General features: G+C 57.5%; 2 protein-coding genes across 4 annotated transcripts; one reads left to right on the forward strand and one right to left on the reverse strand.

Moving 5' to 3' along the window:
• The first annotated feature begins 30 nt into the window (after positions 1 to 30).
• ZNF526 (zinc finger protein 526) lies at positions 31 to 4,817 on the forward strand. 3 transcript variants are annotated; one of them, XM_039245739.1, is made up of 3 exons: positions 156 to 182; positions 1,920 to 2,019; positions 2,110 to 4,817. In XM_039245739.1, exon 3 carries the CDS (start codon positions 2,131 to 2,133, stop codon positions 4,162 to 4,164), a length of 2,034 nt encoding a protein of 677 aa, XP_039101670.1. In that variant the 5' UTR covers positions 156 to 182; positions 1,920 to 2,019; positions 2,110 to 2,130; the 3' UTR covers positions 4,165 to 4,817. The 3 variants fall into 3 exon arrangements, with proteins under 3 accessions (XP_039101680.1, XP_039101666.1, XP_039101670.1); XM_039245749.1 differs by lacking the exons at positions 156 to 182; positions 1,920 to 2,019 and adding an exon at positions 31 to 73; XM_039245735.1 differs by lacking the exon at positions 1,920 to 2,019 and having other exon boundaries at positions 90 to 182.
• Positions 4,818 to 6,969: 2,152 nt separating this feature from the next.
• On the reverse strand, positions 6,970 to 16,532 carry GSK3A (glycogen synthase kinase 3 alpha). Its single transcript, XM_039245762.1, has 11 exons — positions 16,137 to 16,532; positions 14,063 to 14,250; positions 12,651 to 12,734; positions 12,374 to 12,484; positions 10,604 to 10,734; positions 10,403 to 10,509; positions 9,362 to 9,459; positions 9,183 to 9,278; positions 8,588 to 8,774; positions 8,166 to 8,258; positions 6,970 to 7,668 (listed from the first exon to the last, which is right to left on the reverse strand). Exons 1-11 carry the CDS (start codon positions 16,417 to 16,419, stop codon positions 7,595 to 7,597), a joined length of 1,452 nt encoding a protein of 483 aa, XP_039101693.1. The 5' UTR covers positions 16,420 to 16,532; the 3' UTR covers positions 6,970 to 7,594.
• Between the last annotated feature and the right edge of the window lie 1,439 nt (positions 16,533 to 17,971).

Consider the following 17,971-nt stretch of genomic DNA (forward strand, 5'->3'; position numbering starts at 1 on the left):
GCCCCGCCTGAGCGTCAACACGCAGGCGCCGGGGCGCGTGCCCTCTGCTGCCGACTCTGATTGGCTGTCACGGGTAAGGGCACCGCCCAATGGTAGGTGTGGATAGTGAGGGGTCCCGCACGCCTGGAGCAGAGAGGGTCTGTGTCAAGAGCGGCGGGGGCTGCAGGAGGCGAGAGAGACGGGTGAGGGCGCCGCGGGGCGGGCGGGGAAAGAGAGAGCTGGGCGTACGGAGGGGGCGGAGGGAGAACGAAGGGGACACGGAGGGACGAAGATCCTTGGGGCCTGGGCTAGGGCGGGAGCGGCGCGGAGTGGAAGGAGAGCGCTCCTTCCTATGTGCCCTAGAGCACTGATTCAGCTCCGGCGGCGTGCGGGAACCTACCCTTGAGCCCGCCGCCCCCACCCCTTACAGGGTGCTCTCAGGCTGCGGAGTTGAGAAGTCTGGTCGGTGAAATGGGATGTGTTGCGGAAAAGTTGAACTTCCAGGCCCCTGGTGGGTTCTTTACTGGAAGGACTTACCGATCTACTGTATAGAAAGCCCCTATCCCTCCCTACCAATAGTACACAGTCCCAAAATTGGGAAGGGAGAAATGTGGAAGAAAAGTCCGAATTTTAGATTACTCGGGCCAGCCTTCTAGAGGAATATTTACTGGGTGCCTACTTTGTGTGAGCCTTACCCCAGGCTTTGGGCCTCGCCCCGTGGGAGTTCTCTGTTTGGAGTACGGGGCTGTAAACAAGGAAGAACTGACCTCTTGGGCTCCGGGTTGACTACTTCCAGGAAGACACTTTATTGGATGGCCGTTGTGTGCAGGGCCCCGGCTACTCAAATATCAGTGAGGGAGTTGGGGTATGTAGTTTAAAAAAAAAAGTAACTCCTGGGCTTTTAAAGTGAATCATTTATTCAAGGAACATTTATTGGACATCAGCTGAAAACAGTCACATGCTAGGCTGCGTTATTGTGGAAATTCACGTCTAATAGGAAAGTTGGTCTGTTGGGAGAAGTGGAATGGGCACAGGGTGAGTTAAGCCCTCACGGCCTCACTTCCTGAAGGGAGTATTATTCATTCAGAGAATATCTTCTGAGTACCTGTTGTGGGCTAATCATTGTTTTTGGTGCTGGGACTGCATCAGTGATGAAGAGACTAACATCTGTCCTGGAGTTTAATATGAGCAACTTTGCATGCCTGGCTGCAAGCTGAGCTCCACCTGCCCTCTGGTACTAGCAGATGAGTTAAAGATTGAAACCATGGAGATTGGATTCAGCAAATTAGCAGGGGGTGGGAGAACAGTCGTTTGCTAAAGTGCCTCTGAGCCCCTGTTGTGTGAAGAGGCCTAGGTTGAGCCCCCACACAGGTAGAAGGAGAGATAGAGGCACATAGAGGGAGGTTCAGAAGTTAAAAATCCCTGGCCTAGGTCCATGGTTTTGTTGGTGACATCAGCCCCTCCAGTGAATCAGACCTACCCTGCCTTCATGCTCAGTCTGGAGAGGGGCACAGACCGCGTCCTGGACTCAGGATATTTGCTATGATAGAGGTGGCACAGGTTACCATAGGAACCCAAAGGAAGAAGGAGTAGACATCACCCTGAGGATATAGAGATGTTGTCAGAAAAGGTTTCACAAAGGACATGCTGGGCAGGAGTTTGCTAGATAAGAAAAGGAGAGAACTTTCTTGGCAGAGTGCAAATTCAAGCCAAGGGTCCGGTCCAGAAGCCTGCACTCTTGAACACTGCTACACGTGCACGCGCGCGCGCGTGTGTGTGTACATTAGTAGGGGGAATGGGGCTGCACAGTGAGGAAACTGTACAGGCAGACATCAAGAGGCATTAAGGGACGTGTTCTTAGAAAAGGTGCAGCCAGTCCTCTGGCTAAGGAGGGAGGGTGGCATCCGAGGCCAGACTGAAGGAGGCTGTCTCTCTCACAGATGCCTGGCACCATGGGGCATGGGTCAGCTTCAGAACCACAGGTTTGTTGAAGACTGAGGCATCAGCGCTGGCTGCAGGCTCGCTGACTGACAGAGGCTGGTGAGCGGCAGGATGGGCGAGGAAGCTCCTGAGACATTCTCCCTTCTCTCGGGTTCTCGATGTTTCACCAGCTTTCCCTTTTCTCTCCAGGCACTGCCCTCCCTCCCCGCCATGGCAGAGGTGGCGGCTGAGGTGGCTGAAGTGGCTGAGATGCCAGCACAGATGTTACCAGGGGCGATGGAGACATCAACACTGCCGTTAGGAGAGATGATGGAGATGTCGACAGAGGTGACTGAGATGACACCTGGGGAGGCCCTTGCCTCGTCCCTTTTCTTCCAGCACCACCAGTTCATGTGCTCTGAGTGCGGCAGCCTCTACAACACGTTGGAGGAAGTCCTCTCTCACCAGGAGCAGCACGTGTCTGCTGTCACAGAGGAGGAGGCGCTGGCCACCCAGGATGCTGGCCTGGAGCCAGAACTCATGGCAGGCACCGAGGATGGGCCTTTCCAGTGCGGGGAGTGCAGCCAGCTCATCCTGTCCCCTGGCGAGCTCCTGGCCCACCAGGACGCCCACCTCCGGGAGTCTGCGAGCCAGATCCAGTACCAGTGTGGGGACTGCCAGGAGCTCTTCCCCTCTCCTGAGCTGTGGGTGGCTCATCGCAAGGCTCGGCACCTTTCCACTGTGGCAGCCGAACCACCCGCGCCGCCCCCTCTGCCTCCCCCGACCCCAGCACCTCCCCTCCTTGCCCCACCCGAAGTGAAGATGGAGCCCTACGAGTGTCCCGAGTGCTCCACCCTCTGTGCCACTCCCGAGGAGTTCTTGGAGCATCAGGGCACCCACTTTGACTCCCTTGAGAAAGAAGAGCGCAATGGGCTCGAGGAGGAGGAGGAAGAGGAGGAGGATGAGGAAGACGATGAAGAGACAGAGGAGGAAGAGGAGGTGGTGGCAGAGGTGGGTGATGATGCCCCAGGAGGCGACAGACCCACAGCTGGCCGGGCCCAGGGCTGTGGGGACTGTCCCCCCCGCTGGACGTCATCCGAGGCACGCCGGCGACACCGGCGGGCATCCCGTGGCCCGGCATCGGCAGCCCACCCGTTCCACTGCGACCAGTGCCAGCGCAGCTTCAGCTCCGCGAACCGGCTGCTGGCTCACGGGCGGGCGCACGTCGGTGGCACGCACGAGTGCACCACCTGCTCCAAGGTCTTCAAGAAAGCGGCGTCACTGGAGCAGCACCTGCGACTGCACCGCGGCGAAGCCCGCTACCTCTGTGTGGACTGCGGCCGTGGCTTCGGCACAGAGCTCACGTTGGTGGCTCACCGGCGGGCACACACCGCCAACCCCTTGCATCGCTGCCGCTGCGGCAAGACCTTCAGCAACATGACCAAGTTTCTATACCACCGGCGCACCCACGCGGGCAAGAGCGGGGCACCCCCCGCGTTGGCGGCCAGCTCCCCGGCTCCCGCCTCCGAGCCCTCGCCGCCCCCACCGCCGCCGCCTCCCGCCCCGCCTGCCCAGCTGCCCTGCCCCCAGTGCCCCAAGTCCTTCGCCTCGGCTTCCCGGCTCTCCCGGCACCGGCGTGCGGTCCACGGGCCTCCCGAGCGGCGTCACCGCTGCGGGGTGTGCGGCAAGGGCTTCAAGAAGCTGGTCCACGTGCGCAACCACCTGCGGACGCACACGGGCGAGCGGCCCTTCCAGTGTCACTCATGTGGCAAGACCTTTGCCTCTCTGGCCAACCTCAGCCGCCACCAGCTGACACACACGGGCGCGCGTCCCTACCAGTGCCTGGACTGTGGCAAGCGCTTCACGCAGAGCTCCAACCTGCAGCAGCACCGGAGGCTGCACCTGCGGCCCGTGGCCTTCGCCCGCGCGCCCCGCCTTCCCATCACCGGTCTGTACAACAAGAGTCCCTACTACTGTGGGACCTGCGGTCGCTGGTTCCACGCCCTGGCAGGCCTGCGCCTGCACCAGCGGGTCCACGCCCGAGCCCGGGCCCTGACCCTGCAGCCGCCCCGATCGCCACCTCCTCCCCCGCCCCCGCCACCTGAGCCGCAGCAGACTATCATGTGCACGGAGCTGGGGGAGACCATTGCCATCATCGAGACATCCCAGCCGCTGGCACTTGAGGACACGCTGCAGCTGTGCCAGGCCGCCCTGGGGGCCGGGGAGGCGAGCGGGCTACTGCAGTTGGACACAGCCTTCGTGTGACGCAGCCGAAGAGCAGCAATAAGAGAGGTTGCAACATCGATCGTGGGCACCTCCGGGAGAGAGGGGACCAACCCCCCGAACCCCCTGGCAAGCCGCTCTGGCACCCAGTTGGGTACCAGGATCCACCCCGGCCTCTTAACCCACTGACTCCTCACAACGGCTCTGCCGGGTGCGCCTTGTCGCTTTTCTTTGCCTCAGGGGAAACTGAAGCCCTGAGACGTGACGTGATCTGTCCCAGGTCACCCCAGTGCATTACAAAGGAGCATTTGCCGAGGCTCTTTGCTCTACACCTGTCACTCTGGTGCCCAGCAACGTCAGGTAACCTTTCCTGAGCCCCGAACATGTGCCAGATCTGTGCTGGGCCCTGTTGCATACCTTTTCGGGTTCTCGCTTATCCCTAAGACTGTCCCCTTCCCTGGACCCTGGGCACACAGGGACTTGGCTCTGCCTGGTGGTGAGAGAGGTACTTGACTTCTCTGGGCTTTCCTAAGCTCACTTATGACAATGTGGAAGGAAACCTCTAGGCAGCCAGGTACCCAGCTGCAGGCTGGGTGATGCTGGGACCCCAGGAATGACCCGGACCCAGACCCAGGCTCTTACGCCAGCAGGCGCTCAGTGGGGTACACACAAGTACAGATGGCCTTGCTCTCTGAGTGTGTCTCATTGATTCATTCAGCCTGGGAGTCCGCTGGCCTCCCTCCCACATGCCGGGCGATGCCGGGGACTGGAGAGGAGTCGGGCCCCTGGCCTGCCCCTGCGGAGCAGGCAGATCTCAGTCCCAGGATCCTCAGGACTGTGGTGGGGATGCGCAGGGACAGTGGGATCCCAGAGCAGGTAACAAACCCCTTGGAGGAAGTAGTTTTTGTGGAAAACTTAGGAATCCGCCAGTGAAAGAGGAAGAGAAAGTTAACAGGGACACGGCACTGCAAAGGGTGAGTTATTGGTATCCTTGGAGACTGTCCAGTTATTCACAGCTACAATGACAGCACACATGACCGCCTAGCTGTGGCAGGCACCACAGCTCGCACTGCACGTGGATTGTGACCCAGCGGGCCTGTGAGGTGACCTCAGTATTAGCCCTGCTGTCCAGATGAGAAAACAGGGACAGGGACTCACCCAAGTTCTCACACTAGGCAGTAGTGTCGCTGAGATTTGAATCCAGGTGGTGGCTTCTGCCCACATCTGTAACCAGTACCCTTGAGCAAGTGTGACCTGAAATCAGTGCAGGGGTCGGGGTGCTCAGAGGATTTGCTACATCTGGAAGAAAAGTGAGGCGGTGTCACTCACCAGTTGGGGTTTGACGGGGGGCCTCGAAAGATCAAAGCCTTAGGAATAAGAAGAGATCCCCAGAGCCTTTTTGAAGGTGACCTAGGGTGGCAGTCCTTCACTCCCTAAACAGAAGTAGATGATTTATGGCCGGTCCCTGGACCAAGCTCCCTCCAGGCCTCTGCAGCCCAAAGTGCTCAGGCTGGGGAGGCCAGGGCCTGGTCAAGCCATGAAAGTCAGACTAAGAAGTTGGGGTAGTGGGGAGGGGAGGGTCATAAGCGTGGGTTAGGGCTCCTGGCATCAGGGTGGGGCAAGGAGGAGGCTGCAGATGGTCTACGAGGGAAAGGATGGGGCCAGACTAGGGCTGAGGCCACAGGAGTGGGAGGAAGGGGGACACCCTCAGTGACCTCACTGCTGAGCAGATGTGAGCAGCAGGAGATAGGGGTGCCCTGGGACTGCCCCTTGCCCAGACCAGCCCTTCTCCCTTCTGTGGTCTCCTTGCTGGATATACTTATTCTACAAACAAGGTGATATCCAGAGGGTGTTGAGGAGGAAAGGCCAGAGATTGTTCTGGACAGTATACAGGTGCCCATGGGCCTGGCCCAAGCAGACTGAAGAGTCCAGACACCACAGGAACAGCCCCTGAACTCTTTGGGACATGTTCAAAACCCCTTCCCTTTTGGGGCACCCGTCTGGCTCAGTTGGTAGAGCACGCAGCTCTTGATCTCAGGGTCGTAAGTTCAAGCCCCCCCGTTTGGCTTAGAGATTACTTAAAAAAACAGTAACCAAGAAAAAAAAAAACCTTCGTTTTTTTCTTCACAAGCAAAGTCCAGTGACGGACGTTATCAGTTGCTCCTCCTTCCACTTGCGAGGCCCCCTGCCCTCACACCCTGCTGGCTGCACTTGGAGCTGCCCCTGCCCTCTGCCCGTGGCCCCACCATCTGGCCCCAGCATGTTTTCAAAGGAAGGGGAGAAACCAAGTTCTCTGCGCCAACCTTCCCACGCTTGTCGTTTCCCAGCATCCCTAGGTGTGGGCCAGGTATGTGCCCTGTTTAAAACACAAAAGCTTGGACATCTGTTAGGGCTTGAGGACACCTACTCTGCCCCTGTCTGTGCCCACTAAGGGTCTACATCCAGGCTGTTTTGGACTCAGTGACCCCTCCCCATCCAGTGTCCCTATGAAACAGCATGTAGCTTGGGCTGTGAGATGCAGAGCCATTTGTTCAGTCTCTTGACTGCCACTTCCACTCTGTAGCCTTGACCTCTGACCCCCAGTTTTCTCAACTGTCACCTAGGGATGACAGTGCTGGGTCTGTGAGGCAGGCCCCCGCCCCCCCAGGTCTCTGCAGTGGATAAGCCAGACTCCGTTTGTCACATGTGCAGAGGGGAGCTGAGGCACAGGAAAGCTGGGCCTGTGAGGCAGGTTTGGGACTCAGACCTCCAACAGCCCAACATGGTGTGTCCACTGGGCCCCGTCCCCCAGGACAGCCCTCAGGCACCACCCTCACCTCTGTGGAAACAAGGCAGCCAGACAGGAAGCAGGTTTTCATGCCAATAATTTATTGAACGGAGGTCTGTACACAGGCAAACCTTACTGTGGAAACTAAGACATCAGGAGCTCCCCCGCCCACCCCGCCCCCAGCCCTCCAGGGTAGGGAAAGGAGGGGGGAGACCTTAGGGGCAGAGGACAGGAGGGGCGACACAGCTGTAGAAGGGGGGGCGGGCCAGGTTGGACGGTGTGAATCGACGTTTTCTTTAAGAAAAAAATTATAACAATCTATTTACACCCGAGGGGGAAGGGGGAGCAGGGAAGGGAGGAGGAATAGACGGGCTGGTCTGGTTCTATTTACAAGGGACACAGGAGGGGAAGGGGGTTGGAGGAGTGTAGGCCTGGGAGGAGGGGAGGGGGCCGAGGGGGCAGGAGGTCCTCATGCCTCCAACCCCCTGTCCTTCCTTCTCTTCCCTCCCCACAACCAGTTAAAATCCTCTTAAAAAGCCCACCATAGGGTGAGGCTGGTGAGGAGGGACTGGAGATAGGGACAGGGACTCATTTACCTCTGCCCTCTAGTCTAGGGGCCCAGCCAGGTCAGGAGCTTGATGGGCTATGGTCCCCCTTCCCAGCCCCACTGGAGGCTCCCAGATGGAAGGGTAGTCGGTGGGGCCCTCAGGAAGAGTTAGTGAGGGGAGCTGTGGCGTCGGTCGACTGCCATTCCGAGCCGGTCTGAGCCTCACTTAAAGCTGAGGGGGAGGAAGAAGCAGACAGTTAACCCCTGCCCTGCAGACCTTCGTCCCTCCCGGAGCAGGGGCTCGGTGGGGGATGCTACGTGAGAATCGGGCAGCTGCCACTCTGGGCCCAGGGTCTCCTGCTCAAATGCCAAAAGGCCAGGCCCCACATAAAAGGGCAGCTGGAACCTGGCCCCAGCTGACAGTACCGCGCCGCCCAGTCGCACTTTCCTCCCCAGGAGAGACGGGAAATCTGCATTTGTACACGCGATGGCCTCAATTTTCAAACGTGGGCAACAGATTTAACTATTTGTGTGTGCACGCCAAACATTTGTCTTTGGCTTTCTGGTTAGCACTTAAACACACATATAGACGGTAATAGCCTACAAAGGTGACCATCAAGATGTGTAAGATCAAAATGTCAACAGGCTCCACACACGTGCAGGAAACTCCGGGGCTGTGGGAACAGGCTGAGAAAGGCTTTCATCTGCCGCCGATGGCCCCTGACTTACCTTGTGAGGATGGAGTGAGGGTGGCAGTGCCCGCTGGGGACCTCAAGTGAGGAGGGATGAGAATGGCGTTGAGAGATGGTTGGATGGAGAGTTCTAGAGACAGGAATGGACATGCCCAGTCAGGAGGCAGGGCACTGGGAGACGGGGTCGAGGTGAGAAAGGGGCACCAGGTTAAGGTCCCAGCTCTCAGCAAGGGTGTAGCCACTGAATACTTTAAATGAAAAGCCGGGGGGAACCTAGCACAGGTGATCACAGGGCACGGGTTAAGCGGGTTCGGGTCTCCTGTCTTGGGGGCGTCTCCTGAGCCCCAGGCCCTTCCTGTAGCCCACCCCTCAGTGTCCCACTCCTGTCTTTAACACCACGCACTCCTCCACAGTCTCTGCCTGCCCCTCTGGTTCCCTAGATCCCAGCCAAGCCCTCACCGCCAGGACTGAAATTGAAGAGGGGGGGAAGTGGGCGGTTGTTGGGAAGCTGGGTTCCGTGACATCGCAGTTCATCGAAGAAGCTGTGGGCGCAGGCTTCCAGAGGGGACAGCCTCGAGGACGGCGTGTACTCCAGCAGGCTAGAGCAGAGCGCGATGGCCTCTGGCGGCGTTCGGGATTTGAACACCTTAGGGGGAGGGGACAGAGGTCACCAGGGTGAGACGCCCTAGCACTGTGTTACCCCATACCGCGTCGCTACGGGGCCTGCAGCAATCATGACTGCCCAACTCCCGCAAACCCACTTTCCAGCTGAGGCACTGCCACTGAGGGCCAGTCACCTCCTTTGGGGTGAGCAGCTCACCCAGGTCCCATGGCGGGACTGGCCCTGCTATGAGCCTGTTTCCCCACCATAAAAATGGTGCTTTTGAACTTACTGTCGATCCTCACCTTCTCAAGTATGGAAGATGCCATAAAATTGGAAATGTGAGGAGTTACTAACCCACTCCCAAGCCCTGACTCTAGCCAGGTCCCCAAGAGCAGCTGGCCTCCAAAGGGGACCTCAGCCATGCTGCCTGAGCCCCTAACCCTTCTCCACCTTTGTCCAGGGGTGAGCTTTAATCTGGGGAAACTTGAACTCCGTGTAGTTGGGGTTCATCTCTCGGATTTGTTCCCGGGTTGGTGTTCCCAGCACCTGGAGAAAGGGAGAGGTCTGAGCCAAAGCCCCCATCCGTCAGCCAACACCCCCCACCCCCGCCCGCCCTGCCGTGCCCTCACCTTGATGATCTCCACCAGCTGGTCTACCCCACTGTCCCCGGGGAAGATGGGCTGGCCCAGGAGGAGCTCAGCCAGTACGCAGCCAGCTGACCACACATCTGAAGGGGAATGGGGGAGGGTCAGGGCTTCTCCACCCATCCCCTCACAAGCGCTTCTATCCCCACCCCAGTCATCCCAAGGGTGCCAGGACCCCCGTTGTCTCAGCCCTGGGAAGCAGCACCCTGCTCGAGGTCCCACAGTTCAGGAACGCTGGAGCCTGATGTGGAACTTCCAGGCCTGACCGACTGCTGCACTCTCCACTCTAAGTGTTTCCAGCCTTAAGTGCCTCTCTCCCCTGGGCGACCCCAGTAAGCCCCTGCTCTGCCTCCGGCCTTCAGACAGCCCAACATACCTAGAACAGGCATCTGTGTTCTTCGGGCTTTAATTCCCAGGCCTAGCCTCTGTCCTGCCCACAGAAGCAGCTGCAGCCTGGTAGTCTCGTCCCCCTCCCTGGTCTGTACCTTGACCCCCAAAGCACAAGTTCACACCTAAGGACCCTTCAGTTCCTCCACACTGCTGATGAATGGTCTCTCCAAACCCTTTCATGCCCTCTCCTCGGGCCTGGAGGGTAGCACTGCCATCCCCACCAACGGGGAAGGGCACAGAGGCCCTGTGAGCAAGTCACACCCTCCTAGTGGAGAGCCTCTATTCCCCCCAAGGTCACCGTCGGCCCCTCCCGACCCCACCCCCCCAGGGCGCGAAGAGAGGGCTGACTGGGAGGCTCCAGAGCAGGCATGGACTCTGGAGTCAGGTCAGCTTTCAAAGCCCAGCCCTTCCCAACCCCAGCAGTGCGAATGCAGGCAGGCGGCCTCACCGCTCTCAGCCTCAGACTGCTCATCTATGAAACAAGCATACGACAGCATCGCCCTCCAAAGTTGGTGAGGACTGGATGAAAGAACACATGTTAAGCTTTTATCACCGGGCCTGGCAGACAACACACAGAAAGAACTCAAAAACCACCCTGACTGCCGTTCCCCACCCCCGCCCTCCCGGAAATCTGACCAATGGACGAGGTGTAATCAGTGGCTCCGAAGATCAGCTCTGGGGCCCGGTAGTAGCGAGAGCAGATGTAGGAGACGTTGGGCTCCCCCCGGACCAACTGCTTTGCGCTGTGGGAAGAGATGGGTGGGAGTAAACAGAAGGCCAGGGTCGGGGTCCCCCCTCACCTCCTTTGACCCCCAGCACACCCCAGGTCAGACCCACCTGCCAAAATCGCAGAGCTTGAGGACAGCAGTGTCGGGGTCCACCAGCAGGTTCTGGGGCTTGATGTCACGGTGACACACACCCTGGGAGTGGATGTAGGCCAAGCTCCGGAAGAGCTGGTACATGTACACCTGGGACAGGCAGGGGACAGCACAACTGTGGCCCAGTGCTGCCCACAGAACTTGCCAGCGCTCCACCCTCTTGGCCTCAAGAGCCCTTCCAAGCACCTCTACAATTGACTCAGAAACTCTTCCACAGCCCCTGGGTCCTCAAACTGTACTCTGCACCAGGCCCACTTGTCGAAACAGGGACCTCAGCCCCCCCCCCCCGCCCCCCGTTCTGATTCAGTAAGTTCGGGATGGGGCATTTGCAACAGGCCCCTCAGGGCTGACGCTGCCCTGCACCTTGAGACTTGAGAATACTGCCGGTCACCCGCTTTGGCAAGAGCCTGATACGTACACACGCACGCATGAGGAAGGCCCGGTGGGAGCCGGCCGCTCAGCTCCAAACCACTGGCTATAGAAAGGACTCAGCTGCCTTCATCTGCCAGTCAAAACCACCCACAAGCTCGCTTCCCTCCAGCTGGATTTTCCTGCCACTCTCCCTCCCACCGGCTAGAATGTAAGTGCCAAGAGAGCAGGGATCTTCGTGTGTTCATCACTGCCATGTCCCCCAGGGCCTAGGCCGGTGCCCAGCACGTCGTAACTGCTCGGGCCGGCTTCCTGGGCCCCCCCCCCTTTCCCACTGCCCCTGGCCAGAGATGCTGCTTCCTCACTCCGCACCTGATGATCTCCCAGAAGCCTTCCCTGATCCTTCTCACCCCTAAAGCAGGCAGGGCCGGGGACCTCCTGTTTCCAGAATTCCCTCTGATCCTTCTACTATGGCAGTTGCTAGTAGATTTATAGTTCTTTGTAACGACAGCTGTCTACTCCACTAAACCAAGAGCTCTTCAGGAACACAGCCTGGGTCTCAGTCAGCAAGGCCACTGGAACTGCTCAGCGTTGGGTTCAGCACACAGGCAGCCACAGTAGGGATTCACCAAACCAGAGGACTCCCCTCCTGGGAGGCGCGGTCCCCCAGCGCCAACCACTGATGGAGCTCTGTGGCTCACCTGGGCCCAGCGGTCTTAAAGCTAGCAGGAGGAGGAACCGTCAGCCAACCCGAACCCTTCCACCTCCTCCAAATGCAGAAAGCTGCTCCAGCCTCCGTTCTCCACATCACCCCTAGGCTGGCTCGCTCATTCATTCATTCATTCATTCATTCATTCATTCATTCATTCACCCATTCATTCAAACACATCCTGAGAGATAGTAACACCCGGGGCACAGCACCAGGCCCTGGGGAATGAGCCTGCACAGATACTTCCCGGGTTCTGTAAACACCAACCTTCCTCCAACCCTGCCTCCTTCCCACCCCCCTCTGCCAAGGCTTTACAAGCCAGGACTCTGGCATCAGCATCTCTCCCTTCATATTCGCGGTCCCCATCCCGATTCTAACTCCACCAACAGTACTTGTGCCCAGGATGGACCCAAGGAGGTACCCTGCAGCCTCCCCAGACCCCAGGTGGCCTGCCTCCCTGATTTGGTCAGGTTGGCCTGCCCTGCATTTGGCAAGCTCTGCCTATGGTGGTTATGGAGTCAAGGGCAGGGAACACATGGCCTCCAGAGACCAACATAAAGTCAGGAGGAAGAAGGACCCCACAGATGGCAGGAGGATCCAGAGCCCCTGGCTTTGGAGGCCTGGGTCCCAGCAGCCTGCTCGCCTGCCCACCTTGACATAGATGATAGGGATGGTCAACTTGGCCTTGGTGAAATGGCGGGCCACCCGGTACACTGTCTCGGGCACGTATTCCAGCACCAGATTTAGATAAAGCTCGTCTTTCTGCAGAGAGCAAAGGAGAGGTGTGAGGCACTGTGAGGAAAGAGCGGGGAGGGGGAGGGAAGGCTTGTGGGGGATAACGGGGGAAGGACTGGCAGTCACGAGAAAGGCAGGCAGGAACACGGGTGGAGTCAAGGTGCGGGGCTCCCCCGCGTGGGCAAGGCCTCACCTTCTCCCCACTGGAGTAGAAAAAGTATCTCAGCCTCACGATATTGCAGTGGTCCAGCTTACGCATTATCTGCAGCTCTCGGTTCTTGGGAGCGAAAGGAAAGTGCCTGAGACAATGGCTGACGCTCCCCGCCTCCCCTCCCTGGCACCCTATTCCTCCACACCTGCCAACAGAGCCAGGCGGCTACTCCTTGCATCACAGGTCCAGGGGCCCTCTGGCACAGCCCCTCATTCCTCACCCCAATCCATTCCCCTCACACCCAAGCTGAAGGCCTATGGGCTAAACCCAACCTACAGATGAGCTTTCTTCAACCCACTGTTCAAAGATTCCCAACGTGTTGCTGACATTTGAAAATCAGGTGTCTTCACATGAATCCACTTTCCCTGCTCATCTTGAAAAATCTGACGATGTGGCCACACAAGGCCCAAGTGCCAACAGACAAGTACTGGCCACCCAGTTCACCCTGGTCCCCAATCCTCTCTACTGCCTTCCCTAGAGGCATGTGGGCCCTTGAATCCTGGCTTGGGTCGTAAGTCCCAGACTCCAGACTTCCATCTGCCCAAAGGTGATCCAGCCTCAGTCTCTTCCCTAGTCTCTGTTCCCCTGAGATCTGGCCTCGGAACTCCCGCCCTCCAATGCCTCGCACTTCTGGGACTCAACACTAATCAAATTCTGGCCCACACCCTGGAGCTCCTCCTGTCCAAGGGTCCTCACTGCCAAGACCCAGTCCCTGACCTGGTTCGCTCCCAGCCTAGGCTCAGTTCGTTTATATGCAGGCTAGCCTGAGCTCCCAAACGCCGGTCCTTGCAACACCAACTACCCCTCGACTTCCATCTCCTTTTTGTTCCCTGGGCCTCCACTAGGTTACAGGGCACATCTGTCTCCAGCGGAGGACAGATTCCCCAGACCGAGGCACATGGTTTGGTGAGCAGAGTACAGGCTGGATTTCATCTTGCGCTCGCCAAGCACCTGGGTCAGAGCGCGACCTTCACAAACACACTCATCACCTCCACTAGCTCCCTTTCTCCTCTGGGCAGAAGTGTAACTTAGCGGGTAAGGCAGACGGCTTCAGAATCAGACAAGCCAGAGTGCAGTCTTGCTCTCAACTCAATTATCTTATCTGGTTCTCGGTCTCAAAATGAGAATAAGACACCTGTATCTACCCTCAGAGAATCTTCACGTCAATTAAATAAATAGCAATTTGGCTAACAAAGCACTTCACCCAGAGCAAAGCCCAACATCAGCTCTGGGGTCTCCTGGAACCCACACTCCCATCTTCCACACAATTCACTCCTTTCTCTTCTGCCCCGTGTTCAGATCCCCTGTGAAAACCCAAATCCAGCACCCACACTAGGGCCCTCTCACCCATCACGCCTGGTCACACCGCCTTGTCCCCATTCACCCCGAGCTACCTTGAACCTCTTGTCCTGGAGAACCTTCTTGATGGCCACCAGTTCCCTGGTCTCAGCCAGCCGTGCCTGGTACACGACCCCAAATGAGCCATTGCCAATCACTTTGATGTCTGTGTAAGCCACCTCCTGGGAGCGCTCTGGGCCTTGGCCTAGAGTCGCTACAACTGTGGTCACCTTCCCGCTGTCACCTGGGGAACAAAGGGGACACACATCCACTGACCTTCCCCCTCGTGCCCCCACAGGGCTGTGGGTGGGGGGGAATCTCTATAGGATGCTCACTGGGGGCCTCTTTGTCTCATCTCTGTCTTTGAGCAAAGGTGGCTGCTGGATGCCTCCGGGTGCCCTTTCTCCTCTTCCCTTCAGGGAACCCTAAATCCTGTTTCTTCCCTGGGTGGGAAGACACTGGCACTTAAACTTCCTGCTGTTCCAGGATGGATTACCCAGAATGTCTACCTCTAGTGAGCAGCAAATCACTGGGTCCTGCTTAACTTGAGGGGATCCTCACACTCCTGGTTGATGACTCTATCCAGCTTACTGCCTGCTGGCCCCCCTCCTCAATGGGAAAAGCCTGACCTAATCTCTCGCACTTACCAGAGGAGTTACCCTGAGGTACTTCTACTTTAGGAAAGCACTAGCCTTTGTCACAGCTTGGGGGATAGTAACCACTAAGTCCTCCTTGCTACAGAACGGATAACAACCACTGGTTTTTAGTGGCAGAAAGGACTCCTCCAGGTATGGTTGAAAAGGTCATGACTCTCACTTTTGGGGGACAATAAGCCCTTCCCCAAATATTTTGGAGTTAGAAAAGGTGCTGACCTGGCCTCCTCATCTGTGTGGCCCAGAGCCCCAGACCCCTTCCTGTCTTCGGGTGGTCCCCAATGGACAAGTATTAAGTTGTGAGAATGCTATACCTGAACTCCATTAACAAGGGGCCATCCCAGCCTCAGTCGTTTGAAGGAAAGCTGTTAATTTCCAATCTCATTCTCTGAACAGCAGCAAAATTTTTTGGCATTCTTAGGGAACAGTGACCCCTTTTCTTTGAGGAATCTTTCATCAGTTTCCCAAAGAAAAGGGGTCACTGATGAACCAAATCTGTTTTGAGGGGCAGTGATGCCTTCTTTTGGAGGAAGATGACCGATGTGGCTATTCTTCCAGAGCTAATGACACCACATCTTAGAACAACGATAAGGGTAGAACCTCAGAGCCATATTCAATGGGGAACTGTGACCCCTCCCTGACAATGTTCCATTTTTGTGGATGGAGACCCACCCAGCAAGTTTTTTTGTTCTGTTTTGTTTTTGAGTAAATTCTATGCCCAACGTGGGGCTCGAACTCGTGACACCAAGAATAAGAGTCGCATATTCTACAAACTGAACCAACCAGGCGCCCCACGCCAAGTTTTTTGAAGAACAGTGCCTATGGACTTGGTTGGCAGGGTATACCGATTCCCAGTCTGTCCTTATTTCTAAGAAGCAGCAACCATTAATTTCCACCACTGGGGATACAGTTCTATGTGCTATGGATAGATGATGGTAACAGGTCATGCGTTTTAAAAGGAAAGACTGCCTGGGTACCAGTTTGAGGAGCCCTGGCCCTATCCTTTGGGGACACAGTAACCTCAAATCCGTTTCAATGTGATATTCACTCCAAACCTCCATCGTCTAAAGAGGAGCAAATTCAGATCCCCTTTTAGGGTGATAGTGATTTTTAGGAACAATACCCCCTTAGCCCCCATTTACAAGTGAGGATGACTCTTGAGTCTTGTCTAATGGATGGCAACATCAGATTCCTGTTTTTAAGGCTCAGGGCCCCAAGATCTCGGTACTGGAAGGACAAGAACCTGCGACCCCTGTTTCCTTGAGGACCACGAATCTAATCCTAATTTCCAGTCCTAAACTCCAATTGATGGTAACCCCTCAAATCCCTTTCTCTGGGAGGGGGAGAGCTCAAATCCCATCTTTGGGAAACACAGTGAGCTAGAACTCCTATCTGGGCATATGGAAGAACCTGATCGACGTTTGAAGGGCTTCAGGAACCTTGATCTCCACCCCCCACGGACGCCGCTAATACTCACGGCCCAGCTTCACTCCGGGCGGCGGGAAGCTAGTGCCCGCACCGGGGCCGCCGCTGCCGCCTCCGCCGCTGCCGCTGGGGCCACCCCCGGAGCTCGAGGCCCCCACGCCCCCACCCATGGCTCCGACTGACGCCTTCCCACCGCCGCTGCCGCCCGGGCCGGAGGCCGAGCCCCCGGGGCCGCCGCCGCCACCACCGCCTCCGCCGCCTGGCTCCGCGAACGAGCTGGTCCGCGCCCGGCCCGAGCCCCCAGGGCCGCCTCCTGAAGGCCCGCCGCCGCTCATGGCGCCGAGCGCAGGCCCAGGCCGCGGGGCTCGGGCTGCCCGGGCTGCCCCCGCCGCCGCCGCCGCCGCCGCCTCCCCCGGGCTCTGGCCTCTTCCAGGCCGCGCCGCTCGGGCTCCGGCTCCGGCCCAGCGCCCGCCGCGGGGCACGTCGGGAGATGCAGTCCGCCTGCCCTACGCGCCGCCGTCGCCGCCCTCGGCCGCACAGAGAACCGCGCGGCACTCCGGGAAATGGAGTCTGCAAAGGCCTGAGAGTCCACCACGGGGGGTGACGGGTCGCGCGGCACGTCAGGAAAGAGTCCTGTGCAGTAAGTCAGCCGACTGTGTCGACTGCGGGCTCTGAAGCACTTTGGGAAGCGGAGTCAGAGTTGCACACTCACTCCACAGCACCAACTGCGAACCCTAGATGTGCTTCAAAAATGTAGTCGCAGCCCCTTTCAGAGAGCTTTGTAGGCCCGATGCACGCCGGGAAACGGAGTCCAGACGCTCATTTAGTCTATTGGCCGTGTATGCCGATCCGTGCCAGGTGCAGTGTGGGAAATTGAGTCGGCGCCTGTACATCCGCAGATATCGGACCGTGAGGCAAGCCGGGAAATGGAGTCGTCGCCACGCCCTCACCGCATTGCAGGTGTAACGCTACTTTCAAAGCACGCCGGGAAATGGAGTCCTAAGATGCTCCCTAAGCCCCAAAGTGGACACTGCAATTACGGAGGTAGGCAAGGAAATAAAATAGGTACGGCGTTCCTCTGCATCCCTTACGCTATGCCGCAGTCCCTGCCGGGAAATGTAGTCAACACTAAGGCTTCAGAGTAGTTGCTACAGTGAAACTTTGCGTCTTCTGGGAAATGAAGTTCAGGGCAGCCTCCCCGTTTGACTGAGGGGGAGGGATCTACCAGGAATCCGAAGCATGCTGGGGAATAGTCCAGTACGGATCCTGACCCTTTGTGAGACGAGACTGCAGAGGCTTGCTGGGAATTGGAGTCCAACCGGTACTTTTGGGAAAGCGCGAGCCGAAGGTGAAAGACATCAATTCCCCCGAGGAGACTGGAGTGTTCAACGCCTCCTTCCCTTCCCCCAGGTCCAAGAAAGTGCCGGAGTCTATCAGGGGCTGCGGGAAAATGGGACCCCAAACATTCCAAATTACAAGTTTCTACAAATCAGGAAGGAAAAATCCCCCGCAAACGACTTTGGAAACAAAGTTTCTGGTGGTCTCTCAGAACAATAGCCTTCAGATACAATCTAGCTTTTTCTACCAACGTGGGTTGCACCAAGAGACTGAGACGAGCATTAAAAGAGGTGTAAAAAGAATGATGTAAACCTTCTTTTGGCATTTTGCGTTCTCCCTCTTCCTAAGTTTACAGGATCCAGGAGGGCCCAAATCATGGAAGCCGACTGTTAAGTTTTGTGCACGGACTGTGTCGCCCTATTGATCGATTAATAAATTCCCGGAAGGACAGTCACTATCCCCAAAGGACGCTTGGAAACGGAGTTCGTGTGAGTGAGCGTGTGTGTGTGGGTGTGTGTCCCGAAAATACTTGGAACTAGAATGAAATCT

The sequence above is a fragment of the Hyaena hyaena genome, unplaced genomic scaffold (genome assembly GCF_003009895.1).
Source record: "Hyaena hyaena isolate Hyena2069 unplaced genomic scaffold, ASM300989v1 scaffold_9, whole genome shotgun sequence".
Classification (NCBI taxonomy): domain Eukaryota; kingdom Metazoa; phylum Chordata; class Mammalia; order Carnivora; family Hyaenidae; genus Hyaena; species Hyaena hyaena.